Here is a 21,455-nt window from a genome sequence, read left to right as displayed (position 1 = left end):
AAACTTTTATATGAAAATCATTTTTCAATAGTTCACTAACATGATTTTCAACAAACCAATTCTTCTGTCTCTAAGATTCTGTACTACCATCTGTACGCCTGGGAACCTGTCTCAAGGCTGATGCAGCGTGCCTCGATGACCTAATTCTGAAAAAGGATCTGACACTACCCGAGTTCTAATTTGAATCCAAAGAAAAGTTATACCTCTCCAGGAGGAGACGCACACTATAAAGTTCGGGATTATGAAAGGAAATCTCCTCTAGGCGAAAGCTTGAGTCAGAAGGAAAACAAAGCATTTTTCTTTGATCATTCATATCTGTTGGAAAGAATTATGCCTCTGAAAAAAAATAACACCCACACATTCAGGAAGGTGAAAGGGTTTGTAACACAGTGTATCTAGGCCAAAAGCATTTATTTAGGGATCATATTAATCTTTGTGACACTGTAACAAAGGATGATGAAAGGCTACACACAGCATAAGACTAGGTCTACTAAAAGAGCCGCATTAGAAATTGAGCATGTCAAGATGATCAAATGTGATAACATCAAAAGAAACACAAAATCACCTTCTCCTCTAAAGAAAACTGGGTAAAAAGTGAAAAAGTATAATTGCTTTGCAATATAGATAAGCTGAAAAGAAACTTAGGGAAGCTTTTATTCATCCATTTAGTACCTATTGATTGCACACCTCATACTTGGGAGATTTAATAGCAATGCTAGATTTGCTTTACCTTTATAATCTTGTATGTATAAATTCATTCATCAAACAACTGAACGCCCACTGTGTGCCAGGTAATGTGCAAGGCGCTGAAAGTGCAGGAAAAGGCAGGACTTCTGCTTTCACCATGATGTGAACAGGTGCTTCACACAAAAAAAGGACACTGAAATGGCCAATAAACATATAAACTTGTTTATGTTTTAGACATCAAGAAATTGTGCGTACGCCACTTCACTAGATGGCTTAAGTTAAACAAAAACACACAATGCCAAGTCCTTTCAAGCACGTACAGTAATTGGAGTTCCGACACCGCTGGTAAGAATGTCAATGGCTACAACCATTTTAAGGCATCTCCTTGGCAGTAGTTACCAAAGCTGAACACGTATAGATCCTCCGACTCTGTGATGCACAACTATACTTCTGAGGTGTGTGTGTGTGTGTGTTTCCATCCTCTGACTCTATGATGTACAAATGTACTGGAGGGGGCGTGTGTCTGCCAGAAATTCAGGCATATATTTACCAAAAGATGCACACAAGAGTACTCACAGCAAGTCATTGCAATAACTCAGAATTCTCAATTCCACTGATAGAATTGCTAACTAACTGTGGTGTTGTCATACAGTGAAATCCTAGACAGCTATGAGAATGAACAAATGCCGGCTGGATGCAACACCACTGGTGAATTTCACCGACATAATGTTAAATAAAAGAACGCTTATTATTATTGTATTCCTACAAATTCAAAAATTAGCAAACTCGGAGGAAGGTAACGATGGGACAGAGGAATGCAGGAGAGTCCTGGAGTGCTTGTGATGATCTGTGTCTTGCTCTGGGAGCTTTGTACATGGATGACTTTACGTGGATGATCACTCACTGCACTAGACACTTAGGATTTGTGACTCTTCTCTAATTAGAAAAATACTTACAAATCAGCACTAAGCACCACTCTTGATCTAAGATGAGCATATTGTAGGGAAGCGAAGACAAGAGGAAACATTAAGATAAGTATGATGAATAAAATAATGAGGTTGTCACTACCTTCCGGCAGTTTCCTGCTGTATTTGCCACAGGCCCTCATCACCTCATATATGGACACTTACGGTACTCACCCACTAGGTTTTCTGATCCAGTACATTCACTTTTCAATCTATGTACACATCTCAGTGAAACCCATTTTTTGATTAATCTCTCCGTCATCGCTATACCTACATCACTCCCCTGCTCCACAGTGACTAATGACCTCACTGCCTATACAGTAAAGACCTAAGTCCCCCACCAAACATACAATGCCTTCCATTAATTTTGCCAAAATCTGAATTCAGCTGATGTCACATGTACTATCTACCCTGAATCACCTCTATAACTCTTATTATAATAGCAGTGTCAAGTTATGGTTAAGGATACAGACCTAAGAACTCTTACTCGGTGACCTTGGCAAATTACTTGATCTCTCTGTGTCTTAGTTTTCTCACCTGTGCATGGGGATACTACTAGTACCTATAATACCAACCTCATAGAATTTTTGTGGGGATGAAATGAGTTAATGCCTGTGAAGCAGCTAAAGCAGTGTTTGACAAATAGTAACCAGTATGTCCTATTATTTTTTTCATTATGTTAATCAGTCAAAATGGCTGCCAAGCAAGACACAGTCAGCCCCACCTTGTCACTTGGTTCACGGCATTCTTCCCAAACACGGAAAGCCTTTGCTCCATCCTCTCCTCCCTCCTAATCCCTTATCTGTCCTTTAAAACCACCATTTCCTTCTTAAAGCCTCAGGCCACCATAATCCGGGGAGGTCATTTTAGAAGTCCCTCTGTGCCAGTCATTCACCATGTGTTCTTTTTTTTTTTTTAATAGACACCATCTTTCTGTCTTGATTATAAAGTATCTGAAGTAAGTACCATCACTAACTGGTCTTTTTACCTCCAGCAACAAAAGCCTATTATCATTCAAGGGTATTTAATTACTCAGTAAATCATATCTGTAGTAAATTTCACTGTGAAGACTGATTATCTCTTTTTTCAGCTTTATTGAAGTATAACTGAAAATAAAATTGTAAGATATTTAAAGTGTACATTGTGATGCTTGGATATATGTATACATGTAAAATGACTCCGACCACCTGCTTGATTAACTCATCCATCACTTTACTTACCTATTTAGAACATTTCACTTCTACTTTCTTGGCAAATTTCAATTATCTACTACAGTGTTTTCAACTGTAATAATCATGTTTTATGTTATATCCTCAGATTTCATTCATCTTACAGGAGAACATTTGTATTCTTTTACCAACCTCTCCCTATTAGCCCCACCCCCAAAATCAATATACAAAAAAACACTTGTATTTCTATACACAATGAACTACTGGAAAGAGAATTTTTTTTAAAATCCCATTTACAATTGCATCAAAAAGAATAAAATACCTAGGAATAAATTTAACTGAGGTCAAAGACAAATTATAAAAACACTGATGAAAGAAACTGAAGAACACACAAATAAACAAAGATATTTTTGTGCTTATGGCTTGGGGAAGAATTACTACTGTTAAAATGTCTATACCACCCAAAGCAATTCCTATTAAAATTCCAAAGGCATATTTCACAGAAATAGAAAAATCAATCCTAAACTTTGTATGGAAACATAAAAGCCCTCTGAATAGCAAAAGCAATATTGAGAAAGAAGAACCAAACTAGAAGCATCACATTTCCCAATTATTAATTATATTACAAAGCTACAGTAATCAAAACAGTATGGTACTGGCATTTTTAAAAAAGACATAGATCAATGGAACAGAATAGAAAGCCAAGAAATAAAGCCACACACATATGGTCAATTAATTTATGACAAAAGAGTCAAGAATATAAAAAGGGAAAAAAAGAGTCTCTTCAATAAACGATGTTGAGAAAAAGGGACAGCCACAAACCAAAGAATGAAACTGGACCCTTATCATACAGCACTCAGAAAAATCAATTCAAAATGAATTAGACTTGAAAGTAAGCCCTGAAACCACAAAAGTCCTATTAAAAAAAACATATGGGGCAAGCTCCTTGACATCAGTCTTGGAGAATCTTTTTTTTTTTCTTTTTTTGGATTTGACACAAAAAGCAAAGGCAACAAAAGCAAAAATAAACAGGTGGAATGACATTGAGCTGAAAAGCTTCTGCACAGGAAAAGGAATCATCAACAAAAGGAAAAGGCAACCTATGGAATGGAAAAAACATTTAAAAAACAAATATACGAATAGATTAATATCCAAAATATAGAGAGAATTTATATAACTAACAGCAAAAAAACCCATATCGTCCAATTAAAAGAATGAGCAGACGAACTGAATAGACACTTTTACAAAGGAGACATCAAAATGGCCAACGGGTACATGAAAAAGTGCTCAGCATCACTAATCATCAGGGGGATGCAAATCAAATCCACAAGGAGACATCACGTCACACATGTTAGAATGGCCATGACCATAAAGATAAGACATATTGCCGAGGCTGTGGGAAAAAGCGAACCTTTGTGTACTGTTGCAGGGACTCCAAGTTGGTGCAGCCACTATGGAAAACAATATAGAAATTTCTAAAAAAATAAAAATAATAGAACTGTTGTATGATCCAGCAATCCCACTTCTGGGTATACATCCAGAGGAAATGGAAACAGGATACTGAAAAGATATCTGCACCCACATGTTCACTGCAGCATCTCTCACAATAGCCGAGATATGGAAATGATCTAAGTGTCCAGTAACAGATGACTGGATAAAAAACATGTAATACACACACATACAAAAAGAATATTATTTAGCCATAAGGAAAAAAAAATTCCATTTGTGACAACATGGATAAATCTTGAGGGCTTTATGCTAAGTGAAACAGGTCAAAGACAAGTACTGCATGATATCGCTTATACGTGGAAATTTTTTTTTGAGTCAAACTCATAGAAACAGTAGAAAACTGCTTATCTTTTCTATGAGTCATACATTTTTGTTAACTAATAATGTCTTCTAAATATGATTTTATAAAGAAAATGTATTGTTTTCTTTTACTTCAATGTGATAGATTGTGTGATTAAGATATCAAATTACCCAATTTTACATAAAAATCCCTTAAAATTTAATGTAAATTATATATAGTTTCCAACTATTCAGTCGTATATTTTATCCTAATCTATATTATGAAATATAATCATTTCCTTTTAAGCGAGCAGCCCAGTCAACTGCTCATTTAATATTACGAGTTGGAGATTTACTCCTCTGCCTTTTACAGCAATATAGAATTGTTTAAAATATTTTAAACCACATAATGAATAATGCCTATTCTTTGGGGCACTTCTTATTTGAAGATAATAATGAACCACCTTTGAGATGCTGATTATGAAAGGAGTGATAAGCTTCTTCTTAAGACTCTGTTAACTGCTTCAGAAAGAGGAGGGAAGCTGATGAAAGGCAGTTCATACAGCTTCAGGGAACATGTGGGTAACACTTAGATCATTTCCATATCTCGGCTATTGTGAGTGATGCTGCAGTGAACATGTGGGTACAGATATCTTTTCAGTATCCTGGACTGTGATCTGGCCACAATTATTCACAGGGTTGAGGATCAAGCATCAAATTCACCCAATGCATTCCAGCTGCCCTTTCCTCTTTTGTGATGCCTTCTCAAGGCATTGGGAAGAACAAAATTTTAGAAAAAAAAATACAGACATATGTATTGCCTTCTGTAAAAGCACTAGAATCTCCCAGGAATACAACACAATGTATTCTGCAAAAGTACAGCTTTCTTAAACTTGCCTGAAAAAGTCCCAAGCAACAACTTTAGTGAGCTGTGCCTTAAGCTGCCTTAGAACAGCTCACAGCTGGGCTACCGTTAATTACCCCAGGCAGTTCTCATCAGGAGAACTTCAAAGGGTCTCCCCAGCCCACTCCCCAGTACTCTAGGAAGCTTCTAAGTCTGTCTTTTCACCAAATCATTTACAAAGTTTGGAAACACTGAAAACATCTTTCATCTTTTCAGTTCCTCTGCGGTTAATCATGTTTTTGCTCAATTCCAAGTTCAGTCCAGGGCCATTTTCTGCAAATCTGCTTTGCAGGCAAACATGTGTATTCAGTAAGCTTTACCAGTGTTCTTCAAGTTCAATAACAAAAAAATCTGAAGGCAAACATACATGTCTTCAGATCCAATGCAAGCATTTACATAGAATTTAAAACACCGTGTTGCAGAATTCAGCTTTTTCTTATTTACAGGCTAGAAGAAACAGCCTAGAAAAATACAATTGCTTCAATCCATTTATACTAGATCTTAGAGATTTAAAAACTTAAGAAACTGTAAGTCTTTCAACTTTAGATTGACCTCGTGATAAAGATGAAAAGAGAAAGAAAAGGATGTAACAGGGATAGCCTTCAGGGACTGCCCACCGGGCACCTGAAAACCCTTGGATCTAGACCTCAATGTCTAAAATTTTGAGCTCAAGATCTACACATTCAGTTATTCCATCATTCAAAGAAAAATAACAGAGACTTTGGTTTGCCAGGCGCGATGCTGAGAGCAGCAAGGGTGCTAGAACTATTAAGTTCAACAAAAACTCTAAACCACATTTAAGAAACCCGTACGTTTGTTGAGGGAGAACACCAAAGAGTAAACAAACAGCAAGCTTATGAAAAGTGCTGTGAAAGTGAGAGGCGTAAAAATCGACTGGCAACAGAGGTAAGAAAGTAATTCCTGTTGGTGAACTGTGAAGGGCTTCAGGAAGAGGAGGATTTTTGAGGAGACTCACAAACTTGCTAGTGAAAGAAGAGATGTGGGGTGCAGAGGAGGCCAGAATACCAAGGCAAAGAGAAAAGCAGCAAGAAAGGCAGAGAGGTCTGAAGATAAAAGGGAGGAGTTTCATGTGACTGAAGTAGAAGGTCTAAAAGGGAAAATGGAAAAAAAAAAAGCGAAGGTTTTGAAGGTCCATTTTTGCTTCACTTATAAATTGGGATTTTATCCTATTGATAATACAGTGGTAATGAAGGCTCAAAATAAACAAACCAAAAAAAACCCAAAAAACCAAAACACAAACCCAGCCCCTGCTGACAGCAGTTGGCAAGTTGAATTCCAAGTGCAAGGGGTAGAGACGGGGTGAAGGCAAAGTTTACTCAAGGAGCCAGTGCACTAGTCAAGGTGAAAATGATGAAAGATTGAGAATCCTTAAGGCATCACCTCTGAGTTAAGTTCAGATACTCTGAGTAGGGCAAACTTTTGTCGTTCAAATAGGTATTGGTACAAGTGAATTTTAAGACACTCCTTCCTCAAGACAAAGGCTGCAAAGAAATAAGAATATGAGAAGGAAGATGCCAGATAGTTACGATTATTGAAGGACAAAAGACAGATATGAGATGCTTTGAAATTTCACCTAAAATCAATTCTGGATCTCATTTTAAAATAAATCCCAGTGATGTTAGATGGAGGTCCTGGGTCCAAGATGTTACCATAGCAAGATCCTGAACTTACATTTTCCCGCAGAATCTACAGCCATATGTGGAAGAATTTCCTCTGAACAAAGCCTAAAAACTGGTGAAGTGACCCCTTCACATCAGGATAATGAGAGACAAACCACATCCAAACAGGTAGGAAAGGCTGAGACACAGGCTCACCATAAACCCCACCCCGAGCGCAGCGCCCCTCAAATCAGGAGGGAACTCAAAACCCAGAACTTCTCCCTCAGATGTGAAGGGGCACCACTCCACATCAGGCACCCAACCATTAAGGCCACCACCTGAAAGGCGGGCCCCCAGAACATCTGGCTTTCAGGACCAACAAGGCTCGTGCCCGGGAGAACTGCAGGGTGGCAGAAAACTCAGAAATGGCTCTTAAAGGGCTCACGTGCAGGCTCGCCTGCCCCAGGGCCCAGGGTAGAAGCAGCTCTTTAAAGGTGCCCAGACTTTATGTCAAAGAGACTCTTCTGCTAATCTTAAAATGTTGGTCCAAGGGGCAGGAAGCCGTGGGGAGACTCTCCAAGGACAGAGGCGGTGCCAATTTCCTGCTCTTTCTGCCTCACTAAAGCCAGGGGCTGCCAGCTTTTGTCCTTTCCCTTTCTGGCAGGTGCCATCTTTATATTGAAGACATTGGAAGTCATCTTTTTTTCTTCTTCTTTTTCTCGGAGGGTGCCATCTTTAGCAATTTCCTTCTGCCACACACGGGGGTACCAGTATCTCCTGAAAGAAAGTTTCCACACATGTTTGGTGCCCCAGTTCTTCCATCTGGTAACTCCGTTTTTGCGGCTGCCACTCAGAGAATGCCTCTTGATTGCCTGGTCCTAGGGTCCAGAGGGACTTGTGTTCCTGGGTCCCACAGGACTATGACAATTGGAGAGACAGTTCTCGGAAAACTGCCATTCCCAGGGCACTGCACAGGGAGCAGACTGGCACATACCCAGTCTTTCTGAGAAAGTGGCTGAGTTGCTTGTCCAGGAGTTCTGGCCTGTATGGGAGGCTTCTGGTCTGGCACACTTACAGGGGCCTACAAAGGTCCTGTCGGGGAACTGAGGCCAGAGACGTAATCTTTGCACTCTGCCTCTGCCTCATTCCAGCCCACTGGTCTCTTCCAGAAAGAGGCTTATATCTTTGTATGGTGCCCTGATTTTTGCATCTGCTGCCAGAGGACACCCATACATCACCTGGTTCTGGTGATGCGCAGAGCTTGCACTTGTGGTCCATCAGGACTCTGTACATTTGCATGCTCTCAAAGCTGCTGTCTGAAGGTCTGGCTTCCAATCAGCCTGAATCAAGGTGCTGACTGAGATCCTCCCCTCTGGGTCACTGGCTGGTTTTGGCACACCCTCAACAAGGAAATATTAAAAATAAAACAGGCTGCTTGGACAATCACAAAGGTTCAGGAGACAACCAAGACCTAGAGCACGGTTGAACAATAAGGTTCATCTCCTACACGAGGCCAAGGCTTCAGAAACGAGACAGGTGGCTGTTTCATCGAATGCATAGAAACCAAGACAGAGTCAAGCTAAAGAAGAAAAAGAGAAATATGTTTCAAATGAAAGAGTAAGATAAAACCTCGGTGGGGGGCTTGGGGGGAGGGGGACTTTAATGAAATGAAGGTTAAGTAGTTTGCCTGATAAAGAGTTAAAGTAATAATCATAAAGATACCCACCAAACTTGGGAGAAGAGTGGATGAACAGTGAAAACTTCAACAAAAAGATAGGAAATAGGAGAAAATACTAAAGAGCAGTCACAGGACTGAAGAATATCAAAACCGAACTGAAAAATACACCCAAGTGGTTCAACAACAGACTAGATAGAGCAGAAGAAAAGATCAGTGAACTCAAAGACAGGGTAGAGAAAGCCACTCAATCAGATGAGTGAAAATAAAAAAGAATGAAAGAAATTGAAGGTAGTTTAAGAACTTCTGGGACAACAGCAAGTGAAATGATAGTTGCATTATAGGAGTCCCACAAAGAGAAGAGAGAAAGAAAAGAGCAGAACACTTATTGGAAGAAATAATGGCTGAAAACTCCCCTAACTTGGGGAAGAAGCAGACATTCAGATCCAGGAAGCCCAGACAGTTCCAAATAGGATGAATACCAAGGGACTCACACCAAGACACATTCTAATTAAAATGTTACAAGTTAGAGACAGCCAGAGAATCTTAAAAAGCACCAGGAGAAAAACAACCTGTTGCACACAAGAATATTGGTAGATTTTTCCACAGAAACTTTGCAGGTCAGAAGGGAATGGTGTGATATATTAAAAGAAATGAAAGAGAAGACACTTCCGAGTAAGAATACTCTACCCAACAAAGTTACCCTTCAGAACTAAAGGAGAAATGCATAGCTTTACAGACAAAAACTAAATGAGTTCATCACCTTAAAGCCAGCCTTACAGGAAATGTTAAAGTGACTTCTTTCAACTGCAAAAAAAAGGTGATAATTAGTTACAAAAAAACATATGAAAGTATAAACCTCACTAGTAAAGGCAAATATATAGCAGAGGTAGTGAATTAATCACTAATACAGCCAGTATGAAGGTTAAAAGACAAAGTCCTAAAAATAAAGATGAAATGATGCATGAGGTTCTGGGTTCAATCCCCAGTATCTCCATTCAAAAAAATAAATCAATAAACCTAATTACCTCCCCCCCAAAAAAATATTTTTTTAAAAAAATTAAATAAATAAAATTTAAGAATAAATAAATATGTGGGGAGGATGATAATATTTTATTGAAGAGTTCAGTGATGTGTCTGAATTAAATAGCAATTTGTCAATTATTCTAAATGCCCACCTGAATGACAAGCGACCTACAAAACTTGTAAATCTTCGTATGCATACACAAATTAGAATCCCTGCTTTGTGAGGTGGTAAGTTACACTGCGCCGTCAGGCACATACAAAGATACCCCACAGAAGATCTGATTCAAAGGGGTTTCTGAATGTTTAGCTCTGATCTGCATTTAAATTTCTTGCATGAACAGCTATGACCAAAGGATGCAGCAAATAAACATGCTGACCACCAGAGATTTTCACTTTAGAGAAACAAAGTAGTGACAGAGAACGCAGAAAGTCTAACATTAAAGAGCTAAAAGAAAGCGTAGCTGGCAGTCTGGAAGAGTTCAGTTCTTGTAGAGACATTGCATTTCTAAAGTTCTTTCTGCTAGTACTGAACTTAGCACCTTCTAGAAAGAGCTACACTGACTTCAGTTCAATGTGAGAAATGTTTCTAAAGTAAATGGAAGTGTCTCGGGTGCTGTTTCATAATGAATCTCAAGCTAAATAAATAAATAAATAAATGAGATTTTAATCGATCCACTGAAGAAAACTCTGCTTTCTGCTCCAAACTGTTCTTCTCAAAGACTTCATAACACTCCACCCCCACCCTCTGGTCTCCAGAAGCTGGGAGAAGGGTGGACTATCCTGCCACGAGGCATTGGCTAGGATCTGGGGGGAAGGGTGGGAAGAAGGAATTGTGAACAAAGAGCCATGAATGACTATTGCCCCTCTTATTCACTTTCTCACTCAGGGGTTACAGTTGAGTTGCCTGCTATCAGCCTCTCAGAAATAATAATAGAGGAATAGCTGCCGACAGAAGCAGTGAACTTTGACTCTCAACTCCCTCCCATGTACCCCTCAGGCATCACAACATGATGATAACCACTGTGATGGTACTGGCTGCATAGAATTGTGCCAAAGCCTCTGATAGGATCAAGGATCTCCTGTGGTTCCTCTGAGTCTTGAAAGGGTCAAGAACAGCCTGCCAAGGATGCTTTTATTCAAATGTACACTCTGGTGAATACCTGATCTATGTGAACTTCTGCGATGTTTCAAAATGCTTTTAATAATACCTTCAGCCTTTTCAGTCTCCAGCGATACTCTGACATTTAATGTAACTGAAATATCATGGCTGGTGTCTACATACATAAATATTTTAACAAATGTGAATGCGTACATATCTAGAAATTGGGAAACATGGTTGCTCATGGAGACTGATTCCAAAAATGAATTTGCCTTGTGTTATGTGAAAAATGTGACACGGAGTTACCTGATGACTGTGATTTTTTTCTTTTATAATTCTTGAATTCAGTTTCAGTGGAATATATATAGAACATTAAAAAGAATACTTTGGAGTTTTTGGCCTTTGTTAAACTTTAGCAAAACTGTTATAGCTAATATCTTATTAGAATTAGTAATATCTCTTTAATTATCAGTAGAACCAAACCTTTAATGTATCTACTTTCTCCACCAAATGAATGATTTAAGAAAATTTATTTTATAAGAACAATGCATAAACCTGTTGCAATGTATGCTTTAAGCAATTAACTAGACAAAATATTTTAGTATATCTGACTGTATGTAAAAAATAAATTGTCTAACGGTTTCTCTTTTTTATTTCAGTCACACATCACTGAATTCAAAGCATTTAGTAGTGTGTCAGACAGTTGGAGCTAAGTCATAGGGACAGTTCATAATATATGAACAATTTGTGTACTTTGTACTGCTAACAAACTTATTTGTTGCACTAGATGTAAGTCAGCATGGCCATTTGAAACTGAAAAAATGAACAAAAGAGTCCATCAAATTAGTTCAATAAACAAATCACTGAACACAAAAAAATGGAAGAGAAATTATTTTCATCTAAAAAAATCTGTTTTTCTGCCTCTGCACATTCTAAATTAGTCAATATACTTCTTATCAGTTTCCCATTATTATAAATGTATAAAGTTGAGTGGTACCACAATGGCATATGAACTAAAGTAATTGATAAGCATCAAATATTTCTGACTTTAACTGGTACACAGGGGTATTTTACACATATATATGTGCAAGAACAAGTATGCTACTTATTTAAGTATATATATTAAATAAATTCACACAAATATCTATTCACTTTAAAAAGCTGACAGCATCACTGAGCAACTAAGTATGAAAGATTCAAATCTAATAATCTTCTTTCCAAAATATCTCATGCAATTTAACAGACAACCCTCCAGAAATACGTGTATCACCAACTCATTTCTTCACTGCAAATGTAGTCATGTGAATCCATTTTAAAACTATAAAGATAATATGCATATCACTAATAAACCCTGACATAAAGGATACATTGAAAACTCTATCATTGAGGCAAATTTTAAGCTCTTGTCCTTAGCTGTTAATATACACACATCAAGATGAAATAATAATAATAGTGCAGCTGGTTATAAATTATAATTTAGATTTCCATGGTCAATCCCTTTGCTCTTTATCTTATATGATTTAATTAAGGTTATTTTGACATGCATTAGTAACAGTATTAGATATCGAGATGCACTTGATTAACCAACCAGTTTTTATAAGATTACATCTTTACATTAACAAAACCAGTAAGGTTTTAACAAATATGCTATATCGCAATATAAAAGACACATTTTTCTCTCTCCTTTTTCACACAACATTAAGGAAGGATGTTATAAATAAATTACTTTTAAATCCCCAGCACGTTTTTCTGTTACGAGTACACTGAGTATGTGTGCTAACTGAATACACATATTCAGTTCCATCAGCCCTTCTAATAGTAACAAATGTAAGTAATTTGTGTTCCGTTTAACTGGAGAAACCAAAATGCTTAGAGATAAGGCAGAAATTAATAAGAACATTTGTTTGTTTGTTTGTTTAAATTATCTTGCCCTTTATATCATACTACACAAACATGGGTAGAAAGAGAAAAATTCTAACTTCAGAAACGGCAGCAAGTAAATGTTTCCACCAGGCAAACTGCCAAGACACACTGGACAGCATCAGTGAAAGCAGGTCTATGCTTTCTTGGCTACAAAACTGGAAAGAGAAAATCTTGATACACGAGACCTCTTCAGATAAAAACCACAATGTTTCGGCCAAAGGCAACTCCTCTCTCTTCCCCGAAGTGTCTAATCAGCTAATTTCTAAAGGTTATGAGCCAACGACAAACCCTAACCCTAGAGGCTCCCTTATACTTTTTACTCTCATCCTTGTTCAAAGTATTCAAAATTCAACTTTTTTTTAATGAACAAGTGATGAATGTACAGCTAAAACTTTAATCAAACTTTAATAAAGAAAAACAGTGTCCATCCTGATCGTTTACAGGTATTCAGAAAGACAGTACTAGTGATTATATGCTCTAGAACAAACAGAATGTTTCCGAAAGAACAGTGGAGTCAAGTAAATCAGATTTCTATTTATGACTTTACTAATCCATTGGAAATAACTCCATTGACAAAAGTAACCAAATTTTCAGCTAGATCAAATAATATGCTCTCAACCAGCTGAAAATTCAAGAACACTGAGGCAATAAATAGCAGTGACCCAAAATTCTATTATCACAGATCAAATTTCACTAACTTATAAGTATTTATAAGTATTTACTTTGTGAACCCTAAATACAAACAATGTACATTAGAGAAAAATGAAGTGTTCCCACAGGGTTTTTGCAATAGGAGAAATAAAGTTGCTTCTTTTATTTTTCATGTAAAAAAGATATGAACAAGATAACTATATTAAACTAAGAAATGGTTAAAAAAAGCATTATATAAATAATTTCAAACTCTGCATATAACATACTCTACATATAACATACTCATTTAAAGATAGTAATATTTCCTCATCAAAAATGTTCTTCATCAGAGATTTGTCATCCTTTTTTGAATTGTTACAAAAAATCAACCCCTTAATAATCATACAACTATCTTTATAATTCATGGGTAGAGGTAACTTATTAAAATGGAGATATTCATGAACACATGTGGAAAATTGGGGTGACTCATTCTTCTATCGCAATATCTAATAATTAAAATAGGTTAGACATATACTCTAGTTGGAGATACACTCTAATTAAAGTCCCACACCAAGGTAAAGCAATAAAAGTTTATAAACTTAAAATACCCAAATATTTCTTCCAGGCATCCTATTTGTGTTTTATTATTATCTTACCTCAATGATTTTGTCATGAATCTCTAGGCCATCTGCTCTATCAGCAGGTCCGTTTTCCAAAATTTTCGAAACATAAATTCCTTCCATTGGTGTTTCTTCTTGTTTATTCTATTAAAAATACAAACATTAGCAGCAAGAAAGATGTAAATGAAATTTTAAGTTGCATAAAAACAATTTAATTAATGTAACATTGCCAATCCTCCCCAAACACACAACTCTCTTTCTGGGCTGGGGATTTGGCACTGAATTTTAACTCACTTAACACCAAATAGTCATTAATCAAGATGGCAGCTTTAATGAACAAGTCCAGCATCTTTGACAAGATTATCTGTTTACCTCATGTTTTGTGTTTTGCAATGTACATAAAAGCTATGGGGAAAGGGCATGTAAAAGGGCTTCTGAGTATTATTTGTAAAACATCCCACTTCTAGAGAGATGTAGCAATTTTAAAAAGGTTATCAGTTAAAGGAAACAAAAAGTATATCCAGCCTCACTATACAATTGGTTTGACATGTGGTCATGTTTTGAAAATATAACTTGGCCTCACGATGTGACATATTTGAAAATATAGCTCTCCAGATACAGATTCGACTGTATCTATTCACAGGGGAGACTAGGAGCTTACTTAAGAGTAAAATTCCAAAAGATCAATTCCAAACTGCAGGAAAACCCATTCAAAGCTAACCTTTACACAGTTTCAGGTGCAATCAGCCTAATGATTAGTTAAACCTCGAACATATAGCCAACATGGTACAAATACATTTCAGCAAATCACAAGAAACCAATTATATTGCAAAACTTACTTAGGGAAAATGCCCAGCCTCCTATAATAATGTATTGTATAATTTTAAATGTCATTCCATTTCATGGCAAGTTAAATAAAATTATTCCTCCTTAATTAGCCTTCTTTTAACATGAATTTTAAGAGGCTCCTCAAAATGCCCAATGTCTTCTAAATGTCAAAAACCTAACTAGCATTTATAAACATATTCCTTGGGGGAAAAGAAAACAAAAATGATATGCCAAAAAGCCTTCTATCTTTTTGTAATAAATGGGGACAGAAGCACAGCAGTCATTAGTTGCTAGGTTTTCAAAATGCTTAAACACAAAGAGGAAATAGATCATTGCCATCCCGACCTGAACATAGCATATGGCCAACAATGCTAAGACAGTTTCCATGGATGACATTTGCATTGCAGGATGCAAAACTTTCATGGTAGCTTATTTGGAAAATTTAAAAAAAAAAAAAAACGTAATTTTTTAAAACCTTCGCTACCTTTTCTAGATAGGATGAAAACTAAGTTGATGTAGTATTTAAAGGATATGAAAGAACTTTGCAACTACAGTTTGGTATACGTTTATAACTCGAGCATTCTAAAACCAATTGACATCAATGTAGAAAATAGTTTTTATTCAATTAAATACAGAATTTGATTTGGGGAGCCAAAACTATGATAAATCAAGTACCTTTTTAAACATGGTATTTCCTATGTAATTGTGAAAACAATTATTCCTTATTTCAGCTCATTTTAACTCTTCATTCATTCATTCCATACATATTATAAACTGTCTGGTCTGCATTAGCATGTGAAAACTGACCAGTCTGACTTAATAAATAGGAGGTACAAGCAGGCAATACACCTGTCTAATATTATCAAACAGAAATCACCTATATTTACTGTGAAATAGGTTTATTTAAGAAACTTAACAATAGGACTATATAATATACACAAAAATGTACTATTTTTTAAAAAAGTACCAAAGAAATACAAATTGGTTAGCTGTTGTTTTTGTGTTGTTTTGTTTTTCTAAAAAATTATAGATATGTACTGGAATACTTATATTGGAATATTTGCATTAAGGAATCTAATATTTGCACTATTTTAAAGATTAAACCACTTTTTTTTTACTTAAAATTCACAAAGAAAAGCTAAGTTTTCTATTATTTTATAAGCAAAGACTGAGTTATACATTAACAAGGTGGGTTACCTGATTTTGTCGACCTCCTATAATATTGAATCCCAAAGTGTCATTTTCTCTTTCTAACACAACAGTGAATGGCTTATGTTCTCCATCCTAGAAGAAAGGGGATAAAATAACTAACTAGGTAAAAATATATAAAAGAAAGAAATGCTACAATGAAGGGTTTTTGTAACTAAATAAATTAAGATTTGAAAAAAAGAAAAGCTTAAAATCTTAAAATTAAGGATGGTTGAATTTGGGAGGTTAATTTCTTCCTCATTTTCCTTTGAAATGATTTAAATTTGAAGAACAACCATGCATGTGAGAAAAACAGATATTTTCAAAAATGACTAAATCCCTTTGCATTTTTACACATGCTCCTTTTATCCTAATATAGCATCGAATTCTGACTCCGCTGTAATTTAGAACAGATTTCTGGTTTAACCATGCAGGTATCTTTATTTTTCTCCTCCATTACAAAAGAGTAAAATAAATTGTTAAACAATAATTTTTTATATAAAATTTTCATTTTGGAAAGTCTTAAGGGATGTAAAAATAGTGAGATATTTATAAATTTCTTTTAACAGTAATAATCAGTTTGCTATTGTAATACAGACTCTGGTAGGTTACAATGATCTGAATTTTAAATGATATTCTTATTTGGTTTTGCATAATTTCTGTGTAATTTAAAAAAGAGAGGATTTGTGCAAAGTAGTGTGACTTGCTTTCCTGGTGGCCAGTTAATAGTTAAGCAAGTAGGAATTAAATCTATAACCTGCTTATTAAAAATGCCAATTTAAATATAAGATGACATAGTGCCAGACTATATGAGTTTTATTCATGAGATAGATATTGCATATTTGGTAATTAACTCTGAATAATAAAAAATGCCTTAAACGTCATCACCACAACTACCATCATCACCACCTTTTCCCAGGAGGTTTTTCCAGGCAGCGCGCACAGCAGCCCCTATTGGTGGTGGGAAAACATTTCTGAGGAGCACAGAGAAGGCTTCTGGTAATTAGTCTGCAGATCATGGGCAGTTTTTCCTCACTTCTCAGAAACACAGCTTGACTTGTTGCATGGACTTCCCTGTCATATAATCTAGCCTTGCTTCTTCCCACCAGCCATTGCTTTCCCAAGACCTTGAAACCTGAACTGGCATGACAAACCATATTTCTGTGCTTCTCTCTCGTCTTGCCATTTTGTAAATATACCTGGATATAAACACCACAGAGAAAGAATCACAGATAGCATCCAATCTTTTAATAAGCCCGAGCTTCGCTTATCAAGTAGAAACAGTTCAGTCCCTCACCCTTCATTTATCCTTTTTAGGTTCAAGGACAGAAGCTTGTAAACGCGGTGTCTGAGGTGGAAGCAGCGCAAAGCAGTCCCAAATGGGCATCCTTCTGGGTTGCTCCGCCCCCACCCCCACCCCCCGCCCCAGGAGGCTGAGGAATGAAAATAGCTCCTTGAACGGAGTGTAAGTTCTCCTAAATCCCTGCTCACCATGGCAGCGACCAACAATGTCAAACATTGTGTAGAAGTCCTTCAGAAGAGAAGGAACAGCTTTATAAACAAGCCTCTTCTCACGAGCTGCTGCAAAGAGGCTTGTTTATTCAGTCGGAAAGCGGGCGGTCCGGGGACAGAGTTCGGGGCCAGCAGCCTCGACAAAGAAGGGAAACAGCCGCTGGCCGGGAGCTCACAGGGCTAGTCTGAGCGCAGATGGATGAGTGCTCTCAGACTTGGTTCCCCCAGTCTCACACTCACACACTCACATGCCACCAATAAGGGAACCCGGAGGCTGGCCAGGATTATTTAGGAAGACCCTGCAGGTCTAAGAAATCCCACCTCTTAATTTCTTAACTCCAAGTTACCCTGGTTTCCCATATCCCTCATAATCCCTATGCTGAGAAGAAGGTGGCTCATGTGGGCAGTGTGGCAGGGAAACTAAGTCATCAGGTGCTAAATGTGTGAGGCTGACAAGGTCACAGGACACCGGCCGGCCGAAGGGAGAGGGGAGGCAGGTCGGGGAGGTCCGCGCTTCCTGGCTTTCTTTCCCTGATTGGCTTCAGGCACAGGCCAAAGGTACAAAAAAATAGGCAGAGAGGGTAGGGCAGAGGAGAGAACGATGAGGCGCAAAGCTCTGGGTGGGAAAATGAGTTTTTCTAATTCCTCTTTCTCCGCCGAAAAGTTGGAATTGAATCTTTAAGTTTTCTACCATTTCTAATATAAGTGAGAAGGGAACAATCCTTGCTAACTGCAATACTAACACACTCAACAGTAATAGGATAGGATGATCAGGGCGGTGGATGCTTCCTACCGCATAAGGATGTCACCTTGCAAAGGAATCCTGAAGTACCAGAAAGAACCATCCCCTTTCCACCCCGATCGGTCATTCCCCGGGTGCCGGATCCCTCCGTGCTTACCGGGCCGTGGCCGCCGCCCAGGTCCCTGGCGAAGTTGCGGACGTGAGCCATGTACTGGGTGAACTTCTCCTGGTACCTGCGGGCTGTGAGCTGCACCTCGCCCTGCAGCGCCCAGAGCTGCGCCAGCAGCGCCTTCTCGCGCCGCCTCCAGGACAGGACCCGAGGCCCGGGCCCCCGCCCGCTCCCGCCGCGGACGCCCGGAGGCCCCCCGCGTGCGCCCCGGTTCCCGCCCCTGCCAACCCCGGGCGCCGAGCCGCAGCCCGGGCGGCGGCGGCGGCGGGCAGGGCCGAAGTCGCAGCGCTCGACGTGCGCCGCCAGCTCGCGCAGCCGGACCGCGCGGCCGCAGCCACGGGCGCGGTAGTCGCACTGGATGCGCAGCTTCTGGACGAGGCTGCGCAGAGGCAGCACCCGGTACAGCTCGCCCGGCGCCAGGGGCTGGCACTGCAGCGGGCACCGGCGCCGCCGCGCCGCCCAGGGCAGCAGGCAGCGCGCGCAGAAGACGTGCCCGCACGGCGTGCACAGGGGCTCCTCCAGCACCTGGCCGCACAGCTTGCACTCGAAATCCGGGTCCACGGCTTCGGCGAAGCGCTCCAGGGCAAAGCCCATGGTAGGGATGAGGGAGAAGGGGGAGTGCGAACGCGGAGGCCACTTTCTCCGAGCCCCTCAGTCTCCCCTGCGCTTCCCCTGGGACAGCGCTCCCGCTCGTGGTGGGGGAGGAGGAGAAGGGTGAGGGGTTGTGATCTCAGAGTTTGTTTGGCTGAAGTTTTCTGGCTCCGACTAGGTCCCCTGATTCTGCCGTATTGACACGAATAGACGCTACCTCCAGTTGGACCCCCCTCCCTCCCTCCCTCCCTCCACCCTCGCCCACGCCTTCGCTGCTGTGCAATTTATATTCTTTCAAATTTTGTCCGCCGTGTTCTGAGGCCAGTTTACATTGGTTCTTAGGAAAGTGGTGTTCCCCTTTGCCTGGACGGGGAACTTCAAGCAGTCCACGGGCAGAGCGGGTAATGGGCACAGCGCGGGTGCTGAGAAATATCTCTTCATTCCACCAGAATGGAAGCTCCGGGAGAGCAGGATCTTCGTCCGGCTTTCCGCTGAATCCACATCACCGTCCATTAAGGCGTTCTTCAATAAATGTGTTACACTTCTGTTCTTTCAAATCAGTCAACTACAAAAGCATGAGCTAAGAGGCTGGGACCGAAGGAAATCACTATGAGGTATCTACAGAGCCAGGCTTCTCAAATCACGATTCAGAAATCAGGTGTGTGTAGCAGGGCGGGAGGATGAGTGACAGCAAAGACCGGGAAAGGGCCAGGTGCTCACCTTAGGACAACTCCCTCTGAGGGAGAACTTGAACCGCCACTCAGGGCCTCCTACCTTGTGAGGACGCTAGGATTGTGTTACCGGGCAGTCTGACTCCCGGTTCAATCCGCACACCATCCATCTTCGACTTCTACCACTGGGAATGAGAATGTGATCATCTGGGCACCTGGAAAGGAGAATTAAAGTCAAGGATTATGAAAGAAAGCAGTGAAATAACAGAAATAAAATCTTAATGTACCGCGTCCCTCTACTTACCGTGAATGTACATTTTAGATGCAAACTGCCCCTTCCTCCAGTTTGACTTCAGAGCAGACAGGTCTTATGAAAACATGCAGTAAGGGGTCCTTCCCTCCTGCCCCAGGGTCCTTTGCCATCTTCTGGACCTTAGGAAAGCAAAGCAAGCCTGTCACCTGGATACATAGCCCTTACTGCCCTTTTCCTGAAGCTACTCCCACATACCTAGGATGCACTTCCTAAATTAGTCATGATGGTTCCTCATTGTTCCAGAAAACCATGTATTTTTGCATAGCCCCAAAATGTAACAGTGGAAACACATGAAAGAGGCTCCAGACTTTGTCCTTTAAATCCTTGGCACTAACTGAAGAATTAGCAAAGGCTAGTAATAGAGGCTAGTAAGAACCTTCTGAGCCTTTTTTGCTGTTTGAAAGAGGAAGTTTCATTAGAGTGGTTGAATAGCAAGTGACGATCCTGGGGTGGGTAGCCAGATACTCAATGTGCTTTTAAAGTGGTTTCAAAATAAGATGCTCTGTTTCACATTTTATACATACAGGTATTTGATAAAGTAACATTTGCGACAATGCTCTAAAGTACCCTCTCCCCTTGGCCAAGTAAATTTAGAATAAATTCCTGAGTAAATAAGAAGTCATTTAACATTAACAGCTTGAACTTATTCTTGTGAACTGCATAAACCAGGAAATGCAGAATGTTACAGAATTTATTCAAATCATTCTGGGCCACAGGTATCTATTCCCTCTTTTTTAAGGTATTGAAAAAGCTATGATTTATAGCTATGACTTTATAGGTAGGACTTGACATTTATTGTTTCACAATAAAAACAGTGGCAGTACACATTTTTAAAAACAGAAAGAAAAGAGATGGAATCTAAAAATGTTTTAGTGGTGAGGTATTGGGAAAATTAGACTTGCAGTTACTTGAAAAGAAAAAAAATCAAACAGTGGTTATATGATGTCCTTGGTCCACCCATGCAATTCTTGTAGCAAAAGTTAGGAATGTGAGCAGATTATGGGATGAGTGATTCTAGGATGTATAACATTTTGATGGTTAAAGAAAAGATGGATGTCCAAAACCTTTGTCCACAGAGAATAACAAATTCAAAAATGAGAACATGTGAAGTGAAGTGAAGTAATGAAGTAGGCCAAAAGGGAGCGTAGGGAAATCTTTCCCTTAGAGAAAATGAAAGGTTGAGTACTTCCCAGAGTTAAATACCAGGAGGAAAACGTTACAAGAGTTGAACGTGTAGGGAATGGACGTACTAAATGAACCTCATGGTCTCTGTTCATCTGAAAATGTAGTGGCATAAAAAATCTATGACATCAGTTGAGTCAAATAGTCAGGTTTC

General features: G+C 39.1%; 1 protein-coding gene and 1 long non-coding RNA gene across 2 annotated transcripts in view; one reads left to right on the top strand and one right to left on the bottom strand.

Moving 5' to 3' along the window:
• PDZRN4 (PDZ domain containing ring finger 4) overlaps positions 1-19,349 on the bottom strand; it is a 322,510-nt gene extending 303,161 nt beyond the window's left edge. The window contains exons 1-3 of the mRNA XM_064491773.1: positions 18,533-19,349; positions 16,131-16,217; positions 14,142-14,249 (exon numbers count right to left, since the gene is read on the bottom strand). Of these exons, the coding sequence (XP_064347843.1) occupies positions 14,142-14,249; positions 16,131-16,217; positions 18,533-19,138 (801 nt within the window). The 5' untranslated portion in view covers positions 19,139-19,349. The remainder of the gene's footprint in view (positions 1-14,141; positions 14,250-16,130; positions 16,218-18,532) is intronic.
• LOC116156373 (uncharacterized) overlaps positions 18,992-21,455 on the top strand; it is a 62,884-nt gene continuing 60,420 nt past the window's right edge. The window contains exons 1-2 of the long non-coding RNA XR_010383218.1: positions 18,992-19,139; positions 19,585-19,793. This is a non-coding gene — a long non-coding RNA (uncharacterized LOC116156373). The remainder of the gene's footprint in view (positions 19,140-19,584; positions 19,794-21,455) is intronic.

This window comes from Camelus dromedarius, chromosome 11 (assembly GCF_036321535.1).
Source record: "Camelus dromedarius isolate mCamDro1 chromosome 11, mCamDro1.pat, whole genome shotgun sequence".
Lineage (NCBI taxonomy): Eukaryota > Metazoa > Chordata > Mammalia > Artiodactyla > Camelidae > Camelus > Camelus dromedarius.
The sequence above is the reverse complement of the archived record's forward strand: the minus strand, read 5'-3'. Positions and strand labels throughout refer to the sequence as shown.